The 22,075-nt window shown below is 40.9% G+C and overlaps 1 protein-coding gene across 2 annotated transcripts; it reads left to right on the plus strand.

Annotated features, from left to right (window-relative positions):
- The first annotated feature begins 1,475 nt into the window (after positions 1–1,475).
- Positions 1,476–20,366, plus strand: singed (fascin domain-containing protein singed). Of its 2 annotated transcripts, XR_010438272.1 has the most exons (7): positions 1,476–2,283; positions 13,709–14,064; positions 17,279–17,699; positions 17,770–18,339; positions 18,448–18,696; positions 19,122–19,272; positions 19,303–20,366. XR_010438272.1 is itself a non-coding variant. In XM_064699299.1 (6 exons), exons 2-6 carry the CDS (start codon positions 13,860–13,862, stop codon positions 19,213–19,215), a joined length of 1,539 nt encoding a protein of 512 aa, XP_064555369.1. In that variant the 5' UTR covers positions 1,477–2,283; positions 13,709–13,859; the 3' UTR covers positions 19,216–20,366. The 2 variants fall into 2 exon arrangements, 1 of the variants encoding a protein (XP_064555369.1); XM_064699299.1 differs by having other exon boundaries at positions 1,477–2,283; positions 19,122–20,366.
- The last annotated feature ends 1,709 nt before the right edge of the window (positions 20,367–22,075 follow it).

Genomic DNA, 22,075 nt, shown 5'->3' on the forward strand with positions numbered 1-22,075 from the left:
TAGCATGTGAAATGCGGTCGCGTATTGGTCGTAACGTTGAAGCGTTAAAAACACGGCGTTTGCCCGCACCACACACAATTCCAAAAATGTTGCTCTTGAAAATACTTAAATTTAAATTAACTGAGCATTATTTCGTTTCGATTTTGTTTCGCGTTGTTCTGGTTCGGTTCTGTGACCAAGCTGTCAACTTGACTGCCTGCCTGCTGTGCATCAGCTGTTAGCCACTGTGAACGACAGTGCTGCCAACTGTTGTGACAATTTTGTTTGCCGTTGACAACTCTGTTATAATACAGATTCGAACCAATAACAGTTGCAGTTGACCAACTGTTTGGCCTTTTTTCTTTTCTTTCTTTCTTTCTTTCTTTCTAATCATTAATTGTTTTGTGTCTGTGTGTGTGTGTGTGTGTGTGTGTGTGTTTTTTGGGCGGCCCCGCGTGCCAAGCATAGTTTGCGGCTCATAATTGTCTTGTTTAAAATTGCAGAAAATCATAAGGCATGCAATGCACAAAAATAGTTTAGCTCAAAAAAAGCTGGCAAGAAAAAAAGAAATATGCAGCGATTAACAACTGTAAACTATTTACAGTCAAACACACACCATGTGTGCGTGTGTATGTGTGTGGGCCATTATAAATATTAATGGATTGTTTCTTTAAGGATTCGGTACGCTTGCTCTTGCATTTGCAGAGACGTGCACAACTGACGGTGAAATCGGCAGCTGGCTGGCAATTTTTTTTCTTTTTGCATCTTTTTTTTCTGTTTTTCTGCACACTCTCATGAAAGTTCGGTTAAGTGCAGTCCGAAAAAGTAACGTGCTAAATGTAATGAAAAGCAATAAGGCGAATGCCGAGTGCAGCCAAAAGATGCATGCGCGCATTTAAAAAATTAACAGAGCATGGCGCCAGTTGCCAGTTAGCCAGTTTGCCAAGCATGCAGCCAGTCGGTTGCAGTTGGGCAGCTGTTGCTGATGTTGTTGCTGTTGGTTTTGGGATAGCTGTAAATCAAATTGCGTGGCGACTGCTATCTAGCGGCAATTCGTCAAGTTCAAGTTATGCGCATTTCCTTTGCCCATTTACCGTTACATTTTAAAAATACAACAGTCCTAACAGCACTTTCGCCGAGTTGGCAAGACTTGGACTTGGCTAACTATGCGCTATGTTAACTAACTGTTGCTTTAAGCAAAGAATCAGCATGTTAAATTTAACAGTGGTTAGTGTTAAGAAATGTAATACGAACAGTATCGTGTGAGTTTAACGAATGTTATCATTCAATTAAATTTCTACATTTTAGTTTAATCTGCTACTCTTCAAGTGCACATTGCTTCGCTTTACGTTAAAGTGTCGATTTGCTAATTTCTTGCGGCTTCAGTTTATGTTAACGTTGCTCGCAATCGCGTTAACAGTCTGATTGAGTTAACAGCGCAATAACAGACTGTTACTTAGCGGTTGGATTTAAATTGTATATGGCTCTGCAACGGGTTTTCATTCCAATTCGAGAGCAGGTCGTGAGCGGTTGTGTTCTTTAAACGAATCTTGTGGTCCTATTGTGCGCGCATGCGTCTGTCAGCCAATTTGAAATCGTGAAAAATCCTTTTGCCATACCAAACACACACACACACACACACACGCACGCATACGAATGTGAATAGGCGCCAGCAAGCAAAAGCATAAAGCTGCCGTAAACAAATAATACCTGAGAAAAAGCAATCAACAAAAAAAAAAAAAACACATTTCGATAATTGTTGCCTGTGATTTGTTTACGTATACATATTTTTTTTCTGATTTTTTATTGTGAGTGAACTTGAACTGAGGCCAAAGTTACTTTGTTCGTCTACCTAACTAAATTCGAATTGGAAGTGAAGGGTGTAACAGACTTACACACACACACACGCACACACATACACACACACAGCAGACGCAAACGAGACGATACAAATACAGACACACACACACACGCACACGTACAGGCAAACTCACGCACACAGTGACAGGCGAAGGCGTAGTAGAAACACCGGCAAAAGCAGAGGAGCGCAAATAGAAAACGACGAAAAGCGACGGCGACTAAAACTAAAGCTAAAGCTAACGCTAACCAAAGCAGACCAAAACGCATCGGTGTAAAGAGCCAGACAGAGCGAGAGTAGAGGGAGATAGAGAGCAAACGCGCGCGGGCAAAGGATAATAAGCAAAACTGCCATTTAAAACGGTAATTAAAGCAGCAGCTCCAGTGACAACAGTAACAACAATAGCAACAACAACAACAAGCGAGGCTCAGTGAGCAACAAAGAAAGTAAGTGAATTCCTTTCAACGTGCCTTGCCCAAACATGGCTCCAAATGCAATCGGACCTGCTTCTTCTTTTCAACACACACACACACACACGCACACACTTATTTTTTCCTCTCTCACTTAACGTGCTCCAGTTCCAGGTGTAACCGCAGTTCCAAGCAAACATCTTCGCTTTGTGCATCCCCCCCCCCCCCCTCCCCCTTCAGTAGCCTGCACGCCACCTGCGCGCACCTCTTGCAAGTCATAAAATCTATGGCAGCCGACGTCACAGTCGCTCTGCCAGCTCTGTGACTTAAGCTCCATTTCATAGCTTTTTATTTTGCGCTTGCCTTGTTTTACGATTTTTCTCCTCATCTACGTCCTCCTCTGCTGCTGCTGCTGCTGCTGCTGTTAGTTGCGCTGCCGCCGCCGCTGCTACTTTTATGTTGGCATTGTTTTTGCTGCGCCTCGTTGTTGATTTTTCCAACCGGCTTTTGGCTAATTGCCTTGACATTGGCATTCACAGTGACAGCCTCTCTTTTGCGTGCGCTCTCTCACTCTCTCTCTCTCTCTCTCTTAGTTTGGCTGTGTGCGTTCTCTGGGGCCACGCACAATGTTGCCAGATGAATGATGATTACCTGTAAACTTCTTCTTTGGCTTGTTTGGTCTCAATCAAACTGATAAACCAACTGTCAAAAGCTAAAAGACATGGCACGCACCCCTTTGACTTCTTTAATGTACACACAAACTAACATACATATGTACATATGTATATAAAAACGTAACTGTTTCTGCCAATCAATTTGATGGCTGCTCTTGCTCTTGCTCTTATGCTTCTTGTTCTTGCCATTCGCACTTTATTAACTGTTTTAGCTGCGATCCAACTTTAAGTGATGAGCATTTGGCTTATTTTTTATACTGCCATTTTTTTTTTTTTTTTTTTTTTGAAAAAAAAAGTTGTATTTATCTGTAGCATTTTGCAGGATGCGCCACGTATATTTTTCCTTTGTTCCCTGAGGGGAAAAACGCACGAAAATTCCGGTGTGTATCTGTTGTTCCCATCTCAGCAGCAGCCTGACGCGCTGGGGCGTGTGCTTTATGCGACGACTGACTGACTATCGCATGCCAGGCAAAAAAACCCTCCCGCCCGCCGGCGCTGCTGCTGCTGCTGCTGCTGCTACTGCTGCTGCTGCTGCTGCTGCGTTTTCGTTTCAGCTTCATTTTGCACGCGCCACCCCCTTCCGCCGGTGCAACTTCGCTGCTGGCAAATCAATAATTCTCCATCAGGATTTGCATTAAGCCAGCGCAATTAGCAATTTGTATTCCAGCCAGCAAAACAGACAATAAATGCCGACTACCACACTCTCCCCTCCCCCCAGACGCCAGCCGTACCTGTCGCACCCCGCTCTGAGTCACGTTTTATGCTTCTTTTTTATATATGTATGTACATATATACATATATGTACATATGTATATATTTTTGTGGCCAATGGCAACGGCAGCGTCTGAGACTTGCGACCTGCCCAGTTGGCTATGGGTTGCATTGTCAACCATTTGCGTATCAACGGACTGGCAATCGAATGCTTCCGTTGTGCGCCGGAAATCAGGTATACACACACACACACACACTCACACACTCACTTACACTTCATTCCTACTTAACGCATTGCTGGAAGCCCCTTTGTCGCGAGTCGACAGTCTGCTCAAGACAATAATGTACAAGCCGTACAGTGAACTCTACATTTGTTGAAACACAAGCTTTGCACATTGAGCATATACAGTGGTCGCTCCACAGTGCGAACTACCAAAAATCACAATCCTTAATTGTTTAGAAGTCTTTCAGTTTTTTATATAAGATATTATATATTATTATTATTATATACAACAAATTTGTATTATTAGAGCTTTCAGATATTGAAATTTGTTCCCAAATGAAATTCATCTTTAAACCTAAAGCACATAAACAGTTGAAGCATTCTTGAATCCAGTATTTGTCCTGCTAAGTCAAATATTTTCATCAAATATTGGTTGTAGAGTAACATGAGTACAGTAAGCACATATATGTTTGCTGTGATATAGGTCTGCAAGGACTATTTTATTCTTATAATTTTTTTTACAATTTTTTTAAATATAATTATATCTTTTATTTATTTTTCATTTTTGAAAACTTTCTTTAATTTATTTTTTATTACTTTTATCTATGCAATTCATTTTATTTTCATTTTTATTATCTATGCTTTTATGTAAAAAAAAAAAAACAAAGGAGCATTGGAGTTTCTCTCACTTGACTTTTAATAGTTCACTCCAAGGAGCGTTCACTTTATGCGCTGTGTACATATGTTTTATTGCTGTTTACGCAGCGTACATGCATGTTCATGTGTATGTACACCCCCCCCCCCTTCCCCCTCCCCCTGTCATCCTCTCAGTTTGGCCATCAAGTGCAGCTGGCAACACAACAACAGCTGCCCTTGAAATAAGCAAAGGCAAAACCCAAACATAACGCACTTTACGCATACTTTCGTCTCACACCGCACAGTCGCACCCCCTGCAGGCAGCACACACACCCCCCCCCCCCCTCTCTCTACCGCATTCCTTGCAGATGCTTCGTTAAGGATGAGGGTGTGTGTGTGTGTCTGTGTGTGTGTGCGATTCATATGGAATGCGGTTCATTGCTTAATTGCATTTGCCTTTGATTTGAACGATGAGCAATATGTGAAATACGCATGACTTAGTCAGGGCATTTGGCATGTGCAGTTTCTAGTTCTGCGTTAAATAGTGAAATTTGCAGCGATGCACGTGTGTTTTTGGATGACACATGCCTTAAAGATGTAAAGATAAAGTTTTTTCTCGATCATATGTTATGCATTTGAAGGTACAGTGAGTTCTCCATAATCTGGCCAGTTTTTCATAGTTTATAATTAAAATTTCAACTGATATCGACGAATAACCTCTTAAACTGACCGAATTTGGCTGGAAAATATCTGAATTGTCAACACTGGCAAGATAACTTACCAAAATGGATCTGATTTCAACATTAATTTTTACGAATTACTAATATTCATAACTAATTTGCAAAACTTAAAAGTCTCCCTAAATAAATCCTTTTTGTAAGGGTGTTTAAGCTGCATTGCAAAGTTCTCAAATTAATCTTCTTTTTTTTTTTGGCTTGTTTTGCTTTTCGTTTCTTTTCTCTTGTCTTTTTTGCTTTGTTGTTATTGCTTGACAGTTTTTGCAGCAACGCTCGCGCTGTCTCACTCTCCCACACCCTTGCTCTCTCTCCATTTCTTTCTCTCTGTGGCTTTGTTCTGCTGCTGAGTCACGTCTGGCTGTTGTTGTTCTTGTGGCTGCTGTTTTTTTTTTTTTGACTCCTTTTTTTTTCTCGCCGTTTTCGCTTTCAACAGAGCGCCGCAATTGGCTTTAACTGCTTGTGATTCATTTGACGTTGATGCTTCCTGCACACATACAAGCCATACTGTATGTATCACGTATGTATGTATGTGTGTATGTATGTATGTATGTATATAGTTGTATATCAATAGTGAAGTCTTTATCAATGCAACACTTGCAGCATATCTGGCGCCTTTTCCTTTTATGCATATGCGATATTTTTGGAATGGGCGACGCGCTGTCGCGCCTCTTGCTTCGTTTTCCTTTGCTTACAATAACAATAATTCATATGCTTTGTACATGCTGCATGCTGCCGCTGAACTCTGGGGCAGTTCAATGCACTGCAATCGCGCAGCGTTGCCACCAGCATCAACATTTCCGTTGTGGCGTTGCCGATAAAAGCCAAAAACTCTTTTGGGATTTCTTTCCTTTTTTTTTTGTTTCTCTTTCTTTTTGTTGTTACGCCTCCTCTATCGGTCGTGCGCTTTGATTTATGCGCCCGCCTTTAAGTGGCCCGTGGCCTTTAAAGTCGTCGTGATCGTCAGTTGAAGGAGGTGTCGCTGTAAATACATTTTGCTCAATGTTGCCAGGCGCACACACACACACGTACGCACGCACACAGCTACAAGTCAGCGGCAGGCAAGTGCAAGTTCAAGTTGCGGCTGCAGTTTAATAGCAAAACTGCCAACTGGTTGAGCTGGTTGTTTTTGGCTTTGGTTATTTTCAATTTGCCGGGCGCATCGAAATATTGATACTTGTCTGTGGTCCCGGTCCTGCCAAGCCGTTGTAAATATCATGTTTTGATTTTCAAAGACACCTCCTCAACCCACCAGCCCCTCCCTCCCCACACCCCACTCCCCCTCTCCCCCTCTCCCCACCTCGCAGCCGATTCATTTGTGCACGCTCGCCATACAAAGAGCTGTCTGCTATGTAATTTGCGGTTGTGCAAAATATTTATGCTCATTGTTTATTATATGCATTTTTCTGCGCCTATTGAAAATGCGAACAAATTATTAATGTGCCTGCTGTGGCAGCCACCGCCTGTGGCACTCGCTTAGCTTTGACTTGCCCGCCTCTCTCCGTGGGCAGGCCTAGCTCTGCATGTCTGTGCATGTCTCTCTCTCTCTCTGTGTGTGTGTGTGTGTGTGTGTGCATGTAATTGCTGCATAAATCATTTGAGCTGATGGCCAAGAGCAGCGGTAATTTCAGCGCTGCACAATAACAGTTAACTGTTTGTTGCTACAGATATGTGTGGACACAGATACATTTCTATATATCATAGACAAGCCAAGAGTTATTTATGTGCGTTCAATCAGCCAAACGCCAAACGCAACCAAACCGAACCGAACCAATTCAATCCAATCCAAGCCAAAGCTAAAGCCGAGATGCTCGCTGCTGCAGCAGCAACAACAACAACAACAACAGCTATATCAGCAGCAGAGCGCAAAGAAAAAAGCAGCCCGAAACCGTTTGTCCGCCTGCCAATTGGTGGCTTTCATTGATTTCTCTATTCAAAATCATTTCATTTCATTTCATTTTGTTTTGGGTTATTGATTTTGATTTTTTGATTGTTCCGAACGCAGTTGAAAGCGCGTGCAGAAGCTCAAAACTGTAAATGCAGACTCGAAGCAACAGCTTCAACAGCAGCAATGTTAGCAGTTTAGCTTTTTTATGGCTATAGCTGACACCATTTGAAAGTTAGCTGGGAAATTGTTGGCGCAAGCTATTAGCTGGAAATCTAGCTACGTTCAAATGCGTTTAAAATTGAGTTTAATTAATTTGAATATATTATAAATTCTAATTTCGCTTTATTTGCCCATAAATTATATACATACATACATACATACATGTACATCAAAATGCACACTTGGTCTACATTTAAAAGTTTTTGTTAAATTAGATAAGATAAATACCATATTCATTATAATAGACCATTTAAACCCATTTCCCATTTCAACTGAATAGAAGTATATATGTATGTATAATTGAAAAAATTATATATATTAAATATTTGTAAATTTTCTAAAAATTGTGCAAAATAATTTTTAATATTTAATATATTAATACTTAAATTTGTTAACAAGTCAAAGCTTGCTTTGAGTCTTGTCTTAGCTCGAATATAGCAATTTAATACGTTTGGCAATGTTCAGACTTCCAAAATATGGCAACACTGAAAACGAACGGTTCATGCAGTTAATGCGGTTCATGCAGTTCATGCGGTTCATTCGGTTCGCTCGTTTTTGCTATCTCTCACGCACCTACATATATTGTTAAAGTTCAAAATGCAAAGTCAATTCATAATTAACATTACAAAAGCAACGCGAACGTTGTTCTAACGGTTTTTGGCACGTCTCTTTCACTCGCACTCACGCGCTTCAACCGTTTTGCCCGTTTGACATCGTTGACGTTTTCAAATTGAAACTTTTACTTTTTGTTTTTTTTAGCTCATCTTTCAACTCTCCCAAGACAATCAATTTGTTGATTCGTCGCGTAATAATTGATTACTGCACTTGTTTTAGGCGCTTTCTAAAAAAAATTAAAAGAAAAACCAAATCCAAAAAGTAGAAAACATGTTGGAAGAGTTGTAGCCTCGCATTTGTACATAATTGTACGTTTGTAATTATAAAACAATTGGAAAGGTGCTTGCGGCAAATGATTGCACCGTTTGCTGTTAATTGAGTCTGTATTATTATGTTTTTTTTTTTTTTTTTTTGTTGCTCAGTCGCTTTTTTAAGGCTTCATTTCGCCGCCACAAAAACCGCAAACTGTTTTTAAAATAACAAGCATAATCTACAACGACAACAACAACAACTACAACTACAAGTTGACTAACTATTAATCGCCCACGTGAGCAGCCGCAGAAGCAGATGTTGTGCTGGCATCGAAAATGTTTTGCATTTTACGAGTACTTTTCTAATTCGCGGGCATCGTTTTTGCATTCTCAACAGCCATAAAAGTCACGATAGACACTAAAGATTAATGAGTGAGAGCGGCACAGGGAGACAAAGACAGGGCGAGCGAAAGAGAGAGAGAGAGACGACAATCCGCACACTGGTGCCATGGCATCCATTAAATGCATACTCGATATTTATCTATGCGTGCCCTTGAGCATTTGCAGGGGTCGCCATGAAAAGTTTGTGGCCAACGGTAATAAAATCTCAAGTGGCGTGATTAAACCTGTGCACTGAGCGAAAAACACTAGTGCAATTTGCGGGAATTAGCATTTGGACGAAATCTAGAATATGTTGTTTTCTTTTTCTTCTTCTCAAGTTTTGCTGTTTGAATCTTTGAATTATTCCAAGATTGAATCAAAATGTGGCTATGGTAAGAAAAAAAATAACAAGCGTATCCTTTTGGGACCAGTGTGCAATGTGGCAACGTTCTATCCCCTTCCATAGCTTGTCGCACCTGCATATGCAATGCAAATGCAACGCTCGGTTGCGCGCGCGCGTGCGCCCCAAGCAGCAGCAGCAGCAGCAGCAGCAGCGGCAGCAGCCACTTGGCAGTTGGTGGCATGTCTTTAAAACGAAGACGTGGGCCACTAATATTTATGTCTGCCGGCCCGGCTGATGTCTGTATCTGTGCATCAGTATGTGTGTCTGCCTCTCTCTCTCTGTCTTTCTCTGTGTGTGTGTGTGTACGAGTATTTTTAGAACGTTGTTGCTGTCTGAAGCCGAGATTTGGAGCGATTCTTTTGTTGCTTCTGCTGCTTTTGTTGTTACAGTAAAAATATACCGTATGCTGCAACGTACATAAATAAATGTGCGCTGTTGCTGTTGATGCCACGAGTATTATAAGAAATTACGACACATGCTGACGCTGATTTAGTTTAAATTGTTTGCATGTATGCAGATTATTGCAGTGTCCGTTGTCCATTCTAATGGCACAGTGGCAACGCTGGCTGGCTGCCTGCCTAGTTGCTTGACTGCTTGACTGCTTGGTACCAGGTGTCCCCCTCTCTCCCTCTCTTTCTTGCTTTGCCTATCTCTTTATTGCATACATAATTGCGCAAAGCTCGCTAACAGCTGCATTGGCTCTGTGTGTGTGCTCGTATTTATCTGCATTTGTGTCTCACTCCGATGTGCGGTGGCTGATGAGCTCGCATTGTTTGAATGTAGTGTGCGTTTATCAGTTTACCGTTATCATTAACAAGCTACACACGCAGAGATGAGCAAGCGAGCGACGGGAGAGAGGGGTAAGGCCCCAAATAGCGCGACACACGCAAAATGTTGCCTGGTGAAAGGTGTGCGATGCGATAAAATTTCATCATATTTTACATTTTCGTAATTTGCTAAAAGCACACACAGCGACACACGCACACATGCACAGATACATGTGTGCATGCACATACAACACACATACATACAGATATACATGTATATATATGTATATATGTATGAACAATCAATTTGTGAGTGTGCGCCATTTCATTTAATTAGATTTCGTTTAATAATGCCACATGCACAAACACACAGACGACGCACACTCGGCAAATACAACAAGAGTCAATAGTGTAATTTAATTGATTTGCGAGCAGCGCAGCAGCAGCAGCAGCAATAATAAAGTAGAATCAGAAGAAGAAGCGGTAAACTGGCCCGATGCCACTCAATTTGATGGAGTTTGAGTGTATTGGTGTGGAGCCTGTACTGTGTGCGTGTGCGTGTGCGTGTGCGTGTAAATGAGTCGCGGACTGTTGCTGAGCTACTTAACCAGTCGTTGTTGCAGCTGTGAGCTTTTTATTGCTCTCGTTCGTGTTCTTGTTCTTGTTCTTGTTCTTAGCTATTGCTGCTAGTTATGACGGTGTTCCGCTTGGCCATTGTTGCCACACCATTTGCAGTAATTGGCGCTGCCAGCTCTTCTTTAGCTAACTAAATGCAACGGTGTTTAACTGTTTGCTGCTGCCTTTCTTTCTTTCTTTCTTTCTTGCTTGCATTCGTTCATTCCTTTTTTCATTCTTGGCTGCATACGTACATATATGCTTACATATACATATATGCATGTTTGTATAGGTGCGTGTGTGTGTGTGTGTGTGCATCTTTGCAGAGAACTGGGGGATTCGAACACAAATCGGCATGCATAATTAATTATGATTTAGTTGGCTTTTCACATGTGCATATGTATGTGTGTATGTATATGCATGTGTGTGCACATGCATATTTGTGTGTTGCAATTGCTTTTTAAAGAGCTGCAATTAATTTTCCAACGAATTTTATGAATTAAAGCGTCAAAAATCTGCAAAACGATTACAAAAACGACGCTAATCGAATTTCAGTTAACATGGAAAATGAAATACATATGTATTACGAGCAAAGGTGCGGGTTAAGGCGAAAACGGCTGCGCTGCTGTTAAAGCTGACTTTACAAGAAACAGGCGAGCATTGACTTTTTGCCAGAGCAAGACAGCACGATCGAATGAGACCAGCGCACAAGTTGCCAGCTTTAAAACGTTTGGCGATGCCAGATTAGCGCGCAAACCATTATGGTTGAGGGAGGCAGGTGGGGGAGGGTTGTGTCTGTCTGTCTGTCCGTTTGCTTAGTTTTCATTTTCATTTGCGTTTGCGTTTTATTTGATGTTAATCTGCCATCCGATTTGCCTTTGGCTAACATTTGCCTTTATTTTTCCTTTTTCCTTGCTTTTTTTTTTTTTTCTTTTTGCAAAGCCAACGCCCCGTACAAATGGCTTTGCATGAAATGAAAATCTCGCAAATGGTCAGCGCCATAAGCCAACGCCTAGAAATGCCAACAACGACAACGACAACAATGAGGCATATGAAGGAGCTGCCACTTTGGGCGCCGCCGCCGTCTCCTTTGCTCGACCGTCACGCAGCTCGTTTGTTTATGTATCTACGTGCCGCTGCCGCTGCCGCTGCCAGCCACAATCGTCAATCAGCTCGGGCTTGGCTCGTTTGCCTTTTTAAGACAACAATATGCAAAGCATTAAAGAAAAAAAAGGGAACAGCAAATTTCAGCTGCACACCTACCAAGTCGTTGCTGCTGTCCATCAACGGCTATTTTGAGTGCTGCTCCTGCAGCTGGCCGCCCCCACAAATGCGCTACATATTTCTGTATACCCTGTGCCCATTGGAGGGCAGCATATTGCTTGTTACAGTTACATATATTCTTGATCAGGACGACGAGCTGAGTCAATGTAGCTATATAATTCTGTCTTAACGCCGCGTTTTTTTCGTGCATCTTAGCCAAAGAAACTCATATGCTTTCGATAACTTTCACAAATTCTTCAAAATCGATAATTATCGATATTCAGCCGTTATTTTTAGCAAATATCTCTGATATCAGAAAAGCTTGCTATATAAATCTGTCTTAAAGCCGCATTCTTAAAGACTTTAGAAGTTCTTTTCGTGCATCTTAGCCAAAGAAACTCATATATTCTTTCGATAACTTTCACAATGTCTTCAAAATCGATAATAATCGATAATAAGTCTTGAATTTTAGCGCATATCTCTGAGATTAGAAGCGCTAACGATAAAAAATTGGATATATAGGATCGTACATAGCCTCCCATTGCACGCAGAGATCAAGAACCTTTTATATTTACGATAGGGTTTTTTAGTGTGGTGTCAAGACAGAGAAAAGGAAAGAAGAAGGAGCTGCTTTCCAATGTGTTTGTGTGTATATATGTATATGTGCATTAGCATATAGGCAGGTTACCGTTTCCATGGTATCTGCTAATCGTGCACTCCCAACTAAAAGCCTCTTGCTATCCTCCTTTATTTACATTTTTTTTATTGTTAGCCTGCTTTTCCTGTACGTTTTGTGGCTTTAAGCCGGTTGAGTCATACGGCCGGCTATGTGATTCGTTAACTCCGATTAGCTGGCTCGCGTCACGTTAATGAGCTGGCCAGATACTTCTGATCCCCACACAGGGACACAGACAGCGACAGAGACGGAGACAGACACGCCCACATGCATGCACAGACATGTCAAAGGCGAGGCAGCTTTTCAAATTTGCATGTTCAGTCTGTACAGTTTTTGATAACTAATCGCAGCGCATAGCCGATGCCGGGCATCGATAACGCTGCCAAGCCGCGTATCGATAGGCAATCAAAGCGCCGCTCTCGCAAACACTTTGCGACAAATGTCATCGCTAGCTATTTGACATTTGACAGCTGATTTGCCGTCTGTTGAATTCGAATTCGAATTCGAATTTTAGCCATTGCTGAATGCCAAGTGCTACAGATCTGGCGACATGTGTCGTCGTCCATGTAAAGTGCAGCAAACTAAAAAGAAAACCAAGTGCGTTCAGTTGAGTCTGCCCGACTAGCCAGTTACCCAGCAATATTTCTATATGCTATATCGCTTTCGAAAGCAACTCTTGGCGCTCGAAAAACTGATTCTGTATCTCTTCAAGGGCATGGAGAGTGGTTCCAGCTGTATTAAATGTGCGAAATATTAAATTTTTTGTTTTCGATATTTATCGATTTTGAAGATAATGCCAGTGAAAAGATTGAATTGCATTGACTGAAACTAGATGCTGCAAGTCTCTCGGACAGCCAATATGCCCGCTTTAACAGTTGTGCGCAATGTTTACAGGGTATGAAATAAAGAAACATTGCGTTATCTACGTTTCCTGTTCGACTTGGCGACATTGAAATGAATGGCAGACCAATACCAAATGGCCCCCTCGACACGGAGACGGACGCACGACGGAGTTGTCGTCGCCAGTTGCAAGTTGCAAGTTGCACGTTGACTGTTGCCTGTTGCAAGTTGCCTGTTTACAAGTTGCCTGTTCTGCATGCACTGCACACATGGCTGGCTGACTGTCTGGCTGACTGTCTGGCTGACTGTCTGACTATCACTAGCACATAAATTTAGCACGCAGGCAAATGCATAAATATATACATATATATATATATATATATGTATCTTTTGCTCAGCACACAAAGACGAGTCACACGCATGTGGATTTTTATGGCTGATTGTTTATAGCTTATAGTTTGAACGCACACACAATGTGTTTTATCAATCAAATGTCTACACAAAACAGTTGCTTATATTTATATTTAGTATATATAGATTATTTATATATATATATTCCACACAGGCAAGCAGCCAGCAAAACTCCGACTGGCGCAGCGCAAAGCCGACAGACAGAAGCCAACCACAAGCCGGGCTATATCTAGCAAGCGATTGATTTAGCGGCAAGCGCCAATTGTTAAGTTCGTACAGCCGCCAAAATTGCACCGATTAGCACCATGAACGGCCAGGGCTGTGAGCTGGGCCACAGCAATGGGGACATCATATCACAGAACCAACAGAAGGGCTGGTGGACCATCGGTCTGATCAATGGCCAGCACAAGTACATGACCGCCGAGACATTTGGCTTCAAGCTCAACGCCAACGGGGCCAGTCTCAAGAAGAAGCAGCTCTGGACGCTGGAGCCATCCAACACCGGTGAAAGTAAGTACACATTATCCCACATTATCTCCCTTTAAACTATACAGATAGCCAATATTTAAAAGCAATTGCTTAAATCTAGCGAACTCTATCGAAGCTTTGATATCAGTTCAGCTTCTTTCTATGGAGTTTGCTGAAATCCACGCTCAAGCGTGGAAAATAGGTGAAAGTTAGCAGTTTTCCTTATTCTAGGCTTCCTTATGTTGAGGAGTTTGCTGAAATCCACGCTCAAGCGTGGAAAATAGGTGAAAGGCAGCAGTTGTCCTTATTCTAGGCTTCCTTATGTTAAGGAGTTTTGTGAAATCCAAGCTCAAGCGTGGAAAATTGGTGAAAGGCAGCAGTTTTCCTTATTTTAGGCTTCCTTTAGCTTATCCCTTGCAATGAAGTTTTCTATTTACAAAATGTGTAGTGCATAACTTTCGAGTTAAAGAAAAATATATATCTACAATATATTACTGAGCAGTATCAACAGCCAAGTCAATATAACCCTGTCTGCCTGTCTCTTCCTATGCGCATTAGACGCTCCATTTTAAAAGCTATCTTAACAAATTTAATGTCTGTGTATACTTTATTCTAAAAGTAAAGCACATCTTATTATTTTATATACAATACGAGAACCAGCTTACCAAATTTGGTTTATCTAGCTCTCAGTTTTGAGCTTTATGCAAATGTGTAAACTATACGAGAATCTACAACCAAAATCTCAAATCGATATTTATCGATATTCAAATGGTTGGATATCGAAAAAGGGATAAGCTCGTTCTGTATGGTATACGAGAATATATATGTATATCAAATTTCTATAGCTAGTTCAGTTAACGAAATCGACGCGTTTACGCTGAAGGACATGGAAAATAGACTTTGTTCGACGTCCTCATCAAGAATATATGCTTAATAAAGGTGTGACATGCATCCCTCTGCCTGTTACATACATTTGCACAAAGCCATTATACTCTGTTTACCTACCATTCTTAAGGATAGCTTCAAAAACACGTTTTCGATATCGATGTTTATCGATTACTTGGAAACGTGGCAAGTTATCGATTATCGGAAACAAACTCTTACTGCGGTCTCTAGCTCCTATAGGTTCGGGCAGACGAACGGACGGACAGACAGACAGACGGACAGACAGACAGACGAACGGACGGACAGACAGAAAGACGGACGGACGGACATGGCTAGTTCGACTCGGCTTTTGATGCTGATCAAGAATATATATACATTATCGAATCGATGATACTTTCTTCCTGCAGTTACATACATTTGCTCAACAACATTATAGCCTTTGGGCCCATTGAAAGTGGGTCGCTCAAGCGAGCTTTCACTGTATGCATACACATATAGCTTGAGCTCTTATCGGACTCCGCTGATAAGCATGTTAAATGAACTAACGAAAATGGTGAAATGAGAATGGAAACTGAGATGATAATTACGAATGATATTGATATTGATAATGAGCACGATAATGCTAATGCTAATGATAATGACAATGATAATGACAATGATAATGCTAATGATAACAGCTGGCTTTGTTTGGCATTTAGCAGCTGCATTTGCATTCGGCTGACGCATTTAATTGCCGACTGTAAATCATTGGCCCAGTCGTAAACACAACAAACAACTGCGGCTTTGCTTTAGTTTTCTTATTTGTGCTATTTTCCTATGTGTAACTCGCATAAATCATTTGCCAATTTGCAGCTGCGTTGGCCAAAAGCTCAGCTTGGCCCGCATCTGCGTTCATTTGACTTCCAGGGTATCTGTCTGTCTGTCTCTGTGTGTGTCGCAAGAAAACAAAGCGTCTCACGAATTTGGCATCATTTATTAAGCCACACGGAGACGCCACAGGTTGCATGCTGCACGTCGCTTGCAACGGGCATTGCAATTGGCTTTGGCCCCGTCCCCGGCCCCGGCTCCGACTTTGGCTTTGACTTTGGCCATGCTGCCGGAGCTGGTCTGATCTGGTCTGGTCTGGGCTGGCAATTATAATTAAGGCAACTCGTTTGCCGCTGCGACTGCCATTGGCCACGTTGCAATTAATACAAAATATTTTGTTGAAATCCCCTGCCACCAACCGCCACCCTATCCCCCCCCCCCCCTATCCCACCTTGCGCTGGCATTCGTAACGGCCATTAAAATAGCTCAGCCAAATTGAAATCGATGTGGCCAAAGCGCACGATAATGTTTGGCTAAATTGCTTAATCGCAGCAAGAAGAAGATGAAGCAGTTGAAGAAGAAGCCGAAGCAATAAATAATGCCGCCTATCGATAACTAATTAAGCATTGTCTGCTGCGAGGTGCCATCGCTAATCGCTGCGCGGCCGACAGCTGACAGCAGACAGCTGATTGGCTGCTGCCGTTTGCCGTTATTCGTTCAGCTATTTGAAATGAGTACAGTTAGCGCAAGAGAAAGACACTGACTGTTGCCATCGCCTCGCAAGCGGGTATTTGCATTTGGTCAGGCAACATGTTTGAAATGAGTTTTGTTTCTTAACTCTTTCTCTATTCAATTGGGCAAGTATAGTTAGGCCTTCTTCTTTTCCATAACATTGTAGAAGAGGATATTATAATTAAATCATGAAATTTGTAAGGCAAAGAAGATTAGGACTCCAATTTCTTTAAGTGTATATACTCTTAATAAGCACAAATCGTAAAGCCGTCACCTGAAGAAACAGCGGATAATTAATTAATTAACATTGGACTACTTTATCGTAGGAACTATCGATCGATTAAGTATGAAAATTCGTTTTGTTTCTGGAGATACATACATATCTTGACCCAACTTGGGATTCGTAAGATTTATGACAAATGAGCTAAGTCTTAATTAACATTCGACTACAATATCAAATAGCTCTTTAGAAAAGATCAATCAAATATTAAGTAAAAAAACTCGTTTTTGTTTCTCAAGATATCTCTTGACCCAACTAGGGATTTATAAGATGGAACTTGAAATTTGTAAGATGAAGATGGACTTGGTATTTATAAGATTTGCCCTGATCCATGGACTACTATATCATATAGCATAGTTCTATCGAGAAAACTGATCGATAATTTAGTTGTGTTCTCTTTAGGAGATATCTTGACCAAAGACCTTCAGCCCCATCTGAAATTTAGACCAATAATCTATATGGTAAAGCTCTAGCTTTGTATTTAGTTGGGCAGGTGTATTTGATCGCATTTGATCCAGTTGCTAATTGAGTTATTTTCGGATTTGCGTACAGGTATTATCTATTTACGATCTCATCTGAACAAATATCTATCGGTCGATCAGTTTGGGAACGTGCTGTGCGAGAGCGAGGAGCGGGACGCGGGCAGCCGCTTCCAGATCAGCATCAGCGAGGACGGCAGCGGCCGTTGGGCGCTGAAGAACGAGTCGCGCGGCTACTTTTTGGGCGGCACGCCCGACAAACTGGTCTGCACGGCGAAAACGCCCGGCGCCAGCGAATTCTGGACGGTCCATTTGGCGGCACGGCCACAGGTCAATTTGCGTTCGATTGGCCGCAAACGGTTCGCCCATCTGTCCGAGTCGCAGGACGAGATACATGTGGATGCGAACATACCCTGGGGCGAGGATACGCTCTTCACTCTCGAATTCCGCGCCGAGGAGGGCGGCAGATATGCCCTGCACACGTGCAACAACAAGTGAGCCTCAACGAATAATCTGAAACCGATCATAATAATATCTATCTATCTATCTATCGCCCGCTTGTAGATATCTGAATGCCAATGGCAAGCTGCAGGTGGTGTGCAACGAGGATTGCCTGTTCAGTGCCGAATATCATGGCGGCCATTTGGCGCTGCGCGATCGCCAGGGTCAATATCTGTCGCCCATTGGCTCGAAGGCTGTGCTCAAGTCGCGCTCCTCGACGGTGACACGGGACGAGCTGTTCTCGCTGGAGGACTCATTGCCGCAGGCCTCGTTCATAGCTGGCCTCAATTTGCGCTATGTGAGCGTCAAGCAGGGCGTCGACGTGACCGCCAATCAGGATGAGGTCGGCGAGAATGAGACCTTCCAGCTGGAATACGACTGGTCTGCGCACCGCTGGGCATTGCGAACCACACAGGATCGCTACTGGTGCCTGTCCGCCGGCGGCGGCATTCAGGCCACCGGCAATCGTCGCTGTGCCGACGCACTCTTCGAACTGATCTGGCATGGTGATGGTTCGCTCTCGTTTCGCGCCAATAATGGCAAATTTTTGGCCACCAAGCGTTCCGGCCATCTGTTTGCCACCTCCGAGTCCATTGAGGAGATAACCAAGTTCTATTTCTATTTGATCAATCGGTAAGTGAACGCCCCATGCCCCATGCCCCATGCCCCATGCCCCATGCCCCATGCCCCTACCCCTCCACCCATCCTCCAGCTGTGCTTAACGTCCTACCATCTGTTTAGGCCCATTTTGGTGCTGAAGTGCGAACAGGGCTTTGTCGGCTATCGCACGCCCGGCAATCTCAAGCTGGAGTGCAACAAGGCCACCTACGAGACCATACTGGTTGAGCGCGCCCAAAAGGGCATGGTCCATCTGAAGGCGCACAGCGGTAAATATTGGCGCGTCGAGGGCGAGAGCATTTCGGTGGATGCCGATGCGCCAGCCGATGGCTTCTTCTTGGAGTTGCGCGAACCAACACGAATTTGCATAAGGTGAGCGAAAGCATTCGTTTGCGCCGTTTGATTATAAGAAAGTTACATTTTTAACGGTAAAACTGAAGAAAAACAGATTTGAAAATAACGGCAATAGTGGCTTTGCAGTCGGCCTGTTAATATTCAAAGCGCTCTGTTAGCAGCATGCTATTGCCAATTTGCATAACAGCCGTAGCATATAACATTGTCCGCCGCATAACAGTCGACTGTCTATGCGAGCCTTACAGTTGTTCAACTGTTAACGTTAACATTACTGTTATAAGTCAACGCCAGTTGCCAATTAGCATAGCAGCGTGCTGTTTGCTGCACAGCTGACTTAACAGGCCGCGACTGTTGAACTATTAACAGCTGTTAAATGTTAAATATTAAATTTTTAAATTATTTAATTTGGCCGAATATATCAATGCTCCTCCCTTTCGTCACAGATCGCAACAGGGCAAATATTTGGGCGCTACCAAAAATGGGGCCTTCAAATTGCTGGATGATGGCACCGATTCGGCCACACAATGGGAATTCTAAGTTGCAGCGCTTCCAAGGATGCGGCACGTGTTTGGCAATTGCAACAATAATTACAACAACAACAACAACAACAACAACAACAACAATAACAACTACAACCACACGTATCAATTTTTAGAGTTTTAGCAACGTGTCGACTATGTCCAAAAACATCAACAAAAACAAAAACGAAAACAAAATCAAAACAAAAACAAAAACAAAAACATTTTAGAACGCAACAAAACAAAAAAGTCGCACAAAAATGTATCCTACATGCAAATTAATGGCGAACATCGAGGATAAATGCATGTTCATGCAGATATATATATATATATATATATATACATACATATATAAAAAGATTATATATATCAACATACATATATACATATATATATATATAAAAGAGATTTTTTTAAAACAACCTATTTAGCTTTTTATACGTTTTTACAAGAACAACAAACAAATCTCTAGCGTAGACACAACAGTCGGAAGTGAAACAATTTGTCGCGAATCCTTCCGTTTTCCAATATCAGCAACAAAAGCAAAAGCAAACGCAAACGCAAATGCAAAAGCAAAAAACGAAAATATATATTAAATAATAATAAATTTATGATTATTAAATGGAAAAAAAAAAAAACAACAACAACAACATGCAAAAAACAAAAAAAATTATATATATATATATAAATATATATATATATATACATACACATCATATACATATATACACACATACGTACACGCATACGTACATATATTTATTCGATTTGTAATGCTTTTCAAAAGGGCCGCTTAACTTAAAAACAGCAACCTAAAAAATTTAATAAACAAAACAAAACAAACAAGAAAACAAAAAACAACAACAAAAAAATGTTGCTTCAAAACCAACACATATTCCTATAAATTTATTTATATATTTATACATATTGATATATGAACAATATCAACACACACACACACGCATACATACACACACACACATACACACAAACGCCCCCACACACACACACACACACACACACACACACACACACACACACACACACATTCACGCAATTTTATTATATGCAAAACTTAGTTTTAAGCGCAATAACAATAAACAATAATAAAAAAAAAATTAAAAGAAAAAAAAAACTAACAAAAAAAAAACCAAGAAACATGCAAAATTTTGATACGAAGCGCAATTGCAATATCCGATTTTTAAGCTATAACCATATATATATGCATATATATCACTTGTCATTTTTTGTTACATATTTATTCTTATTATTACATAATTTTATTACTTTTTTTTGCCGTCGCACATTTTAATCTCTATATAAATAATGTTTTTTTTTTTTTTTATTGAATCATTTCGCACACAAGAAAAATGAAACTACATTTTCTCAACTTAGTCGCTTAAACTAAATGGGGAAAAGTAAACCGAAACGGAAACGGAAATTATGTATGATAAATGATATAATATGAAATATATACATAACATACCTATATTATAATATATACACACGATCTAATTATTTGTTGTTCCGCCCAAGTGCCTTATTTTTTTTGTCGAATCCTTGGGTAAGTATTGCCATGTGAGGGGAATGCATTCGAGGTACTCCAAATATCCGAAAATATACATATATATATATGCGTTCGAGGTACTCCGAAAATCCGTATACATGTACCATATATATTTCAGGGGAATGTATTCGAAGTACTGCAAAAAATCGATATATTTTTATATTTTTTTTAGTGAGCGAAATGCATTCGGAGTACTCCAAAAACAAAAACTCAATATATAAATTTTTATGGGAAATTCTTTCGGAGTACTCCTAAAACCCAAAATCATATACATATTTATGTGAGGGGAATGCGTTCCAGATACTTAACTAAATATATATATATATTATATATCTATGGGAAATGCTTTCGGAGTACTCCTAAAACTCAGAATGCGTTCTATGTACTCCAAAAATATATTTTACATAGTCCTGAGTGATGAGAAAGATTGCGGAAAATATATATATTTTATATGCCTGACGCCAGGATTTGGATAACATCTTGGCTTGTCAAACATCTTCAACATCTCGAGCTAACAATTGAGTTTCTTTAATTACGTTTGCCTGTTCTACTGAAAATATTGCTAAACGTAAATATTTTCATATGGAAATTGCGGGCTAGATTTGATTTCTACACCCAAAATTGGCATCTACCGAATATGGTTTCGATGAAACCTTTATAAAACATATTATAAATCATATTTTATGAAAAATAATCATTATTTGAATAGAAATTGAAATTTGGATTTCGAACCGCAATCTTGATCATGAGAAGGAATATTCGGAATTCCGAATAAGGAACTAAGAGAAAGGACGCTGCGACTCAAGCCTTACATATATGTACATATATGGGAAGCTGCTCCTGCTGCTATATACTTATATATGTATGTATCTCCTAAATCAAAGACTGCTGCTGCTGCCCGTCCAATATCCTCGGGGATTCAGCTGATCAGCCAATGTTGCCCCCGAAAAATCAAATGCAATGTTTGTTCAGATTTTAAATGTATTTATATATGCATATACACACATATATATATATATATATATATATGCAAAGTATATATATATATATGTATATGTGGATGTATGTATATATGTTGTATGTATATTTGCATCATTCCATTACAATTACATTAAACTTACAATTTCTGTTTTTTTATTGCTTATATCATATTGTAATATGCCAAGTTTATATGTGAGTGAGTGTGTGTGTGTGTGTGTTTGTAAATATATATATATATATATATATATAGGTGTGTGTGTGTGTGTGTGGTGTGGTGTGTGAGTGGTGTAGCCATTCGCTTGCCAGCGCCAGTGTGCACACACCACACACA

The sequence above is a fragment of the Drosophila montana genome, unplaced genomic scaffold (genome assembly GCF_035044405.1).
Source record: "Drosophila montana isolate Dmon_TW-CO22-7 unplaced genomic scaffold, ASM3504440v1 contig_920_1, whole genome shotgun sequence".
NCBI classification, from domain to species: domain Eukaryota; kingdom Metazoa; phylum Arthropoda; class Insecta; order Diptera; family Drosophilidae; genus Drosophila; species Drosophila montana.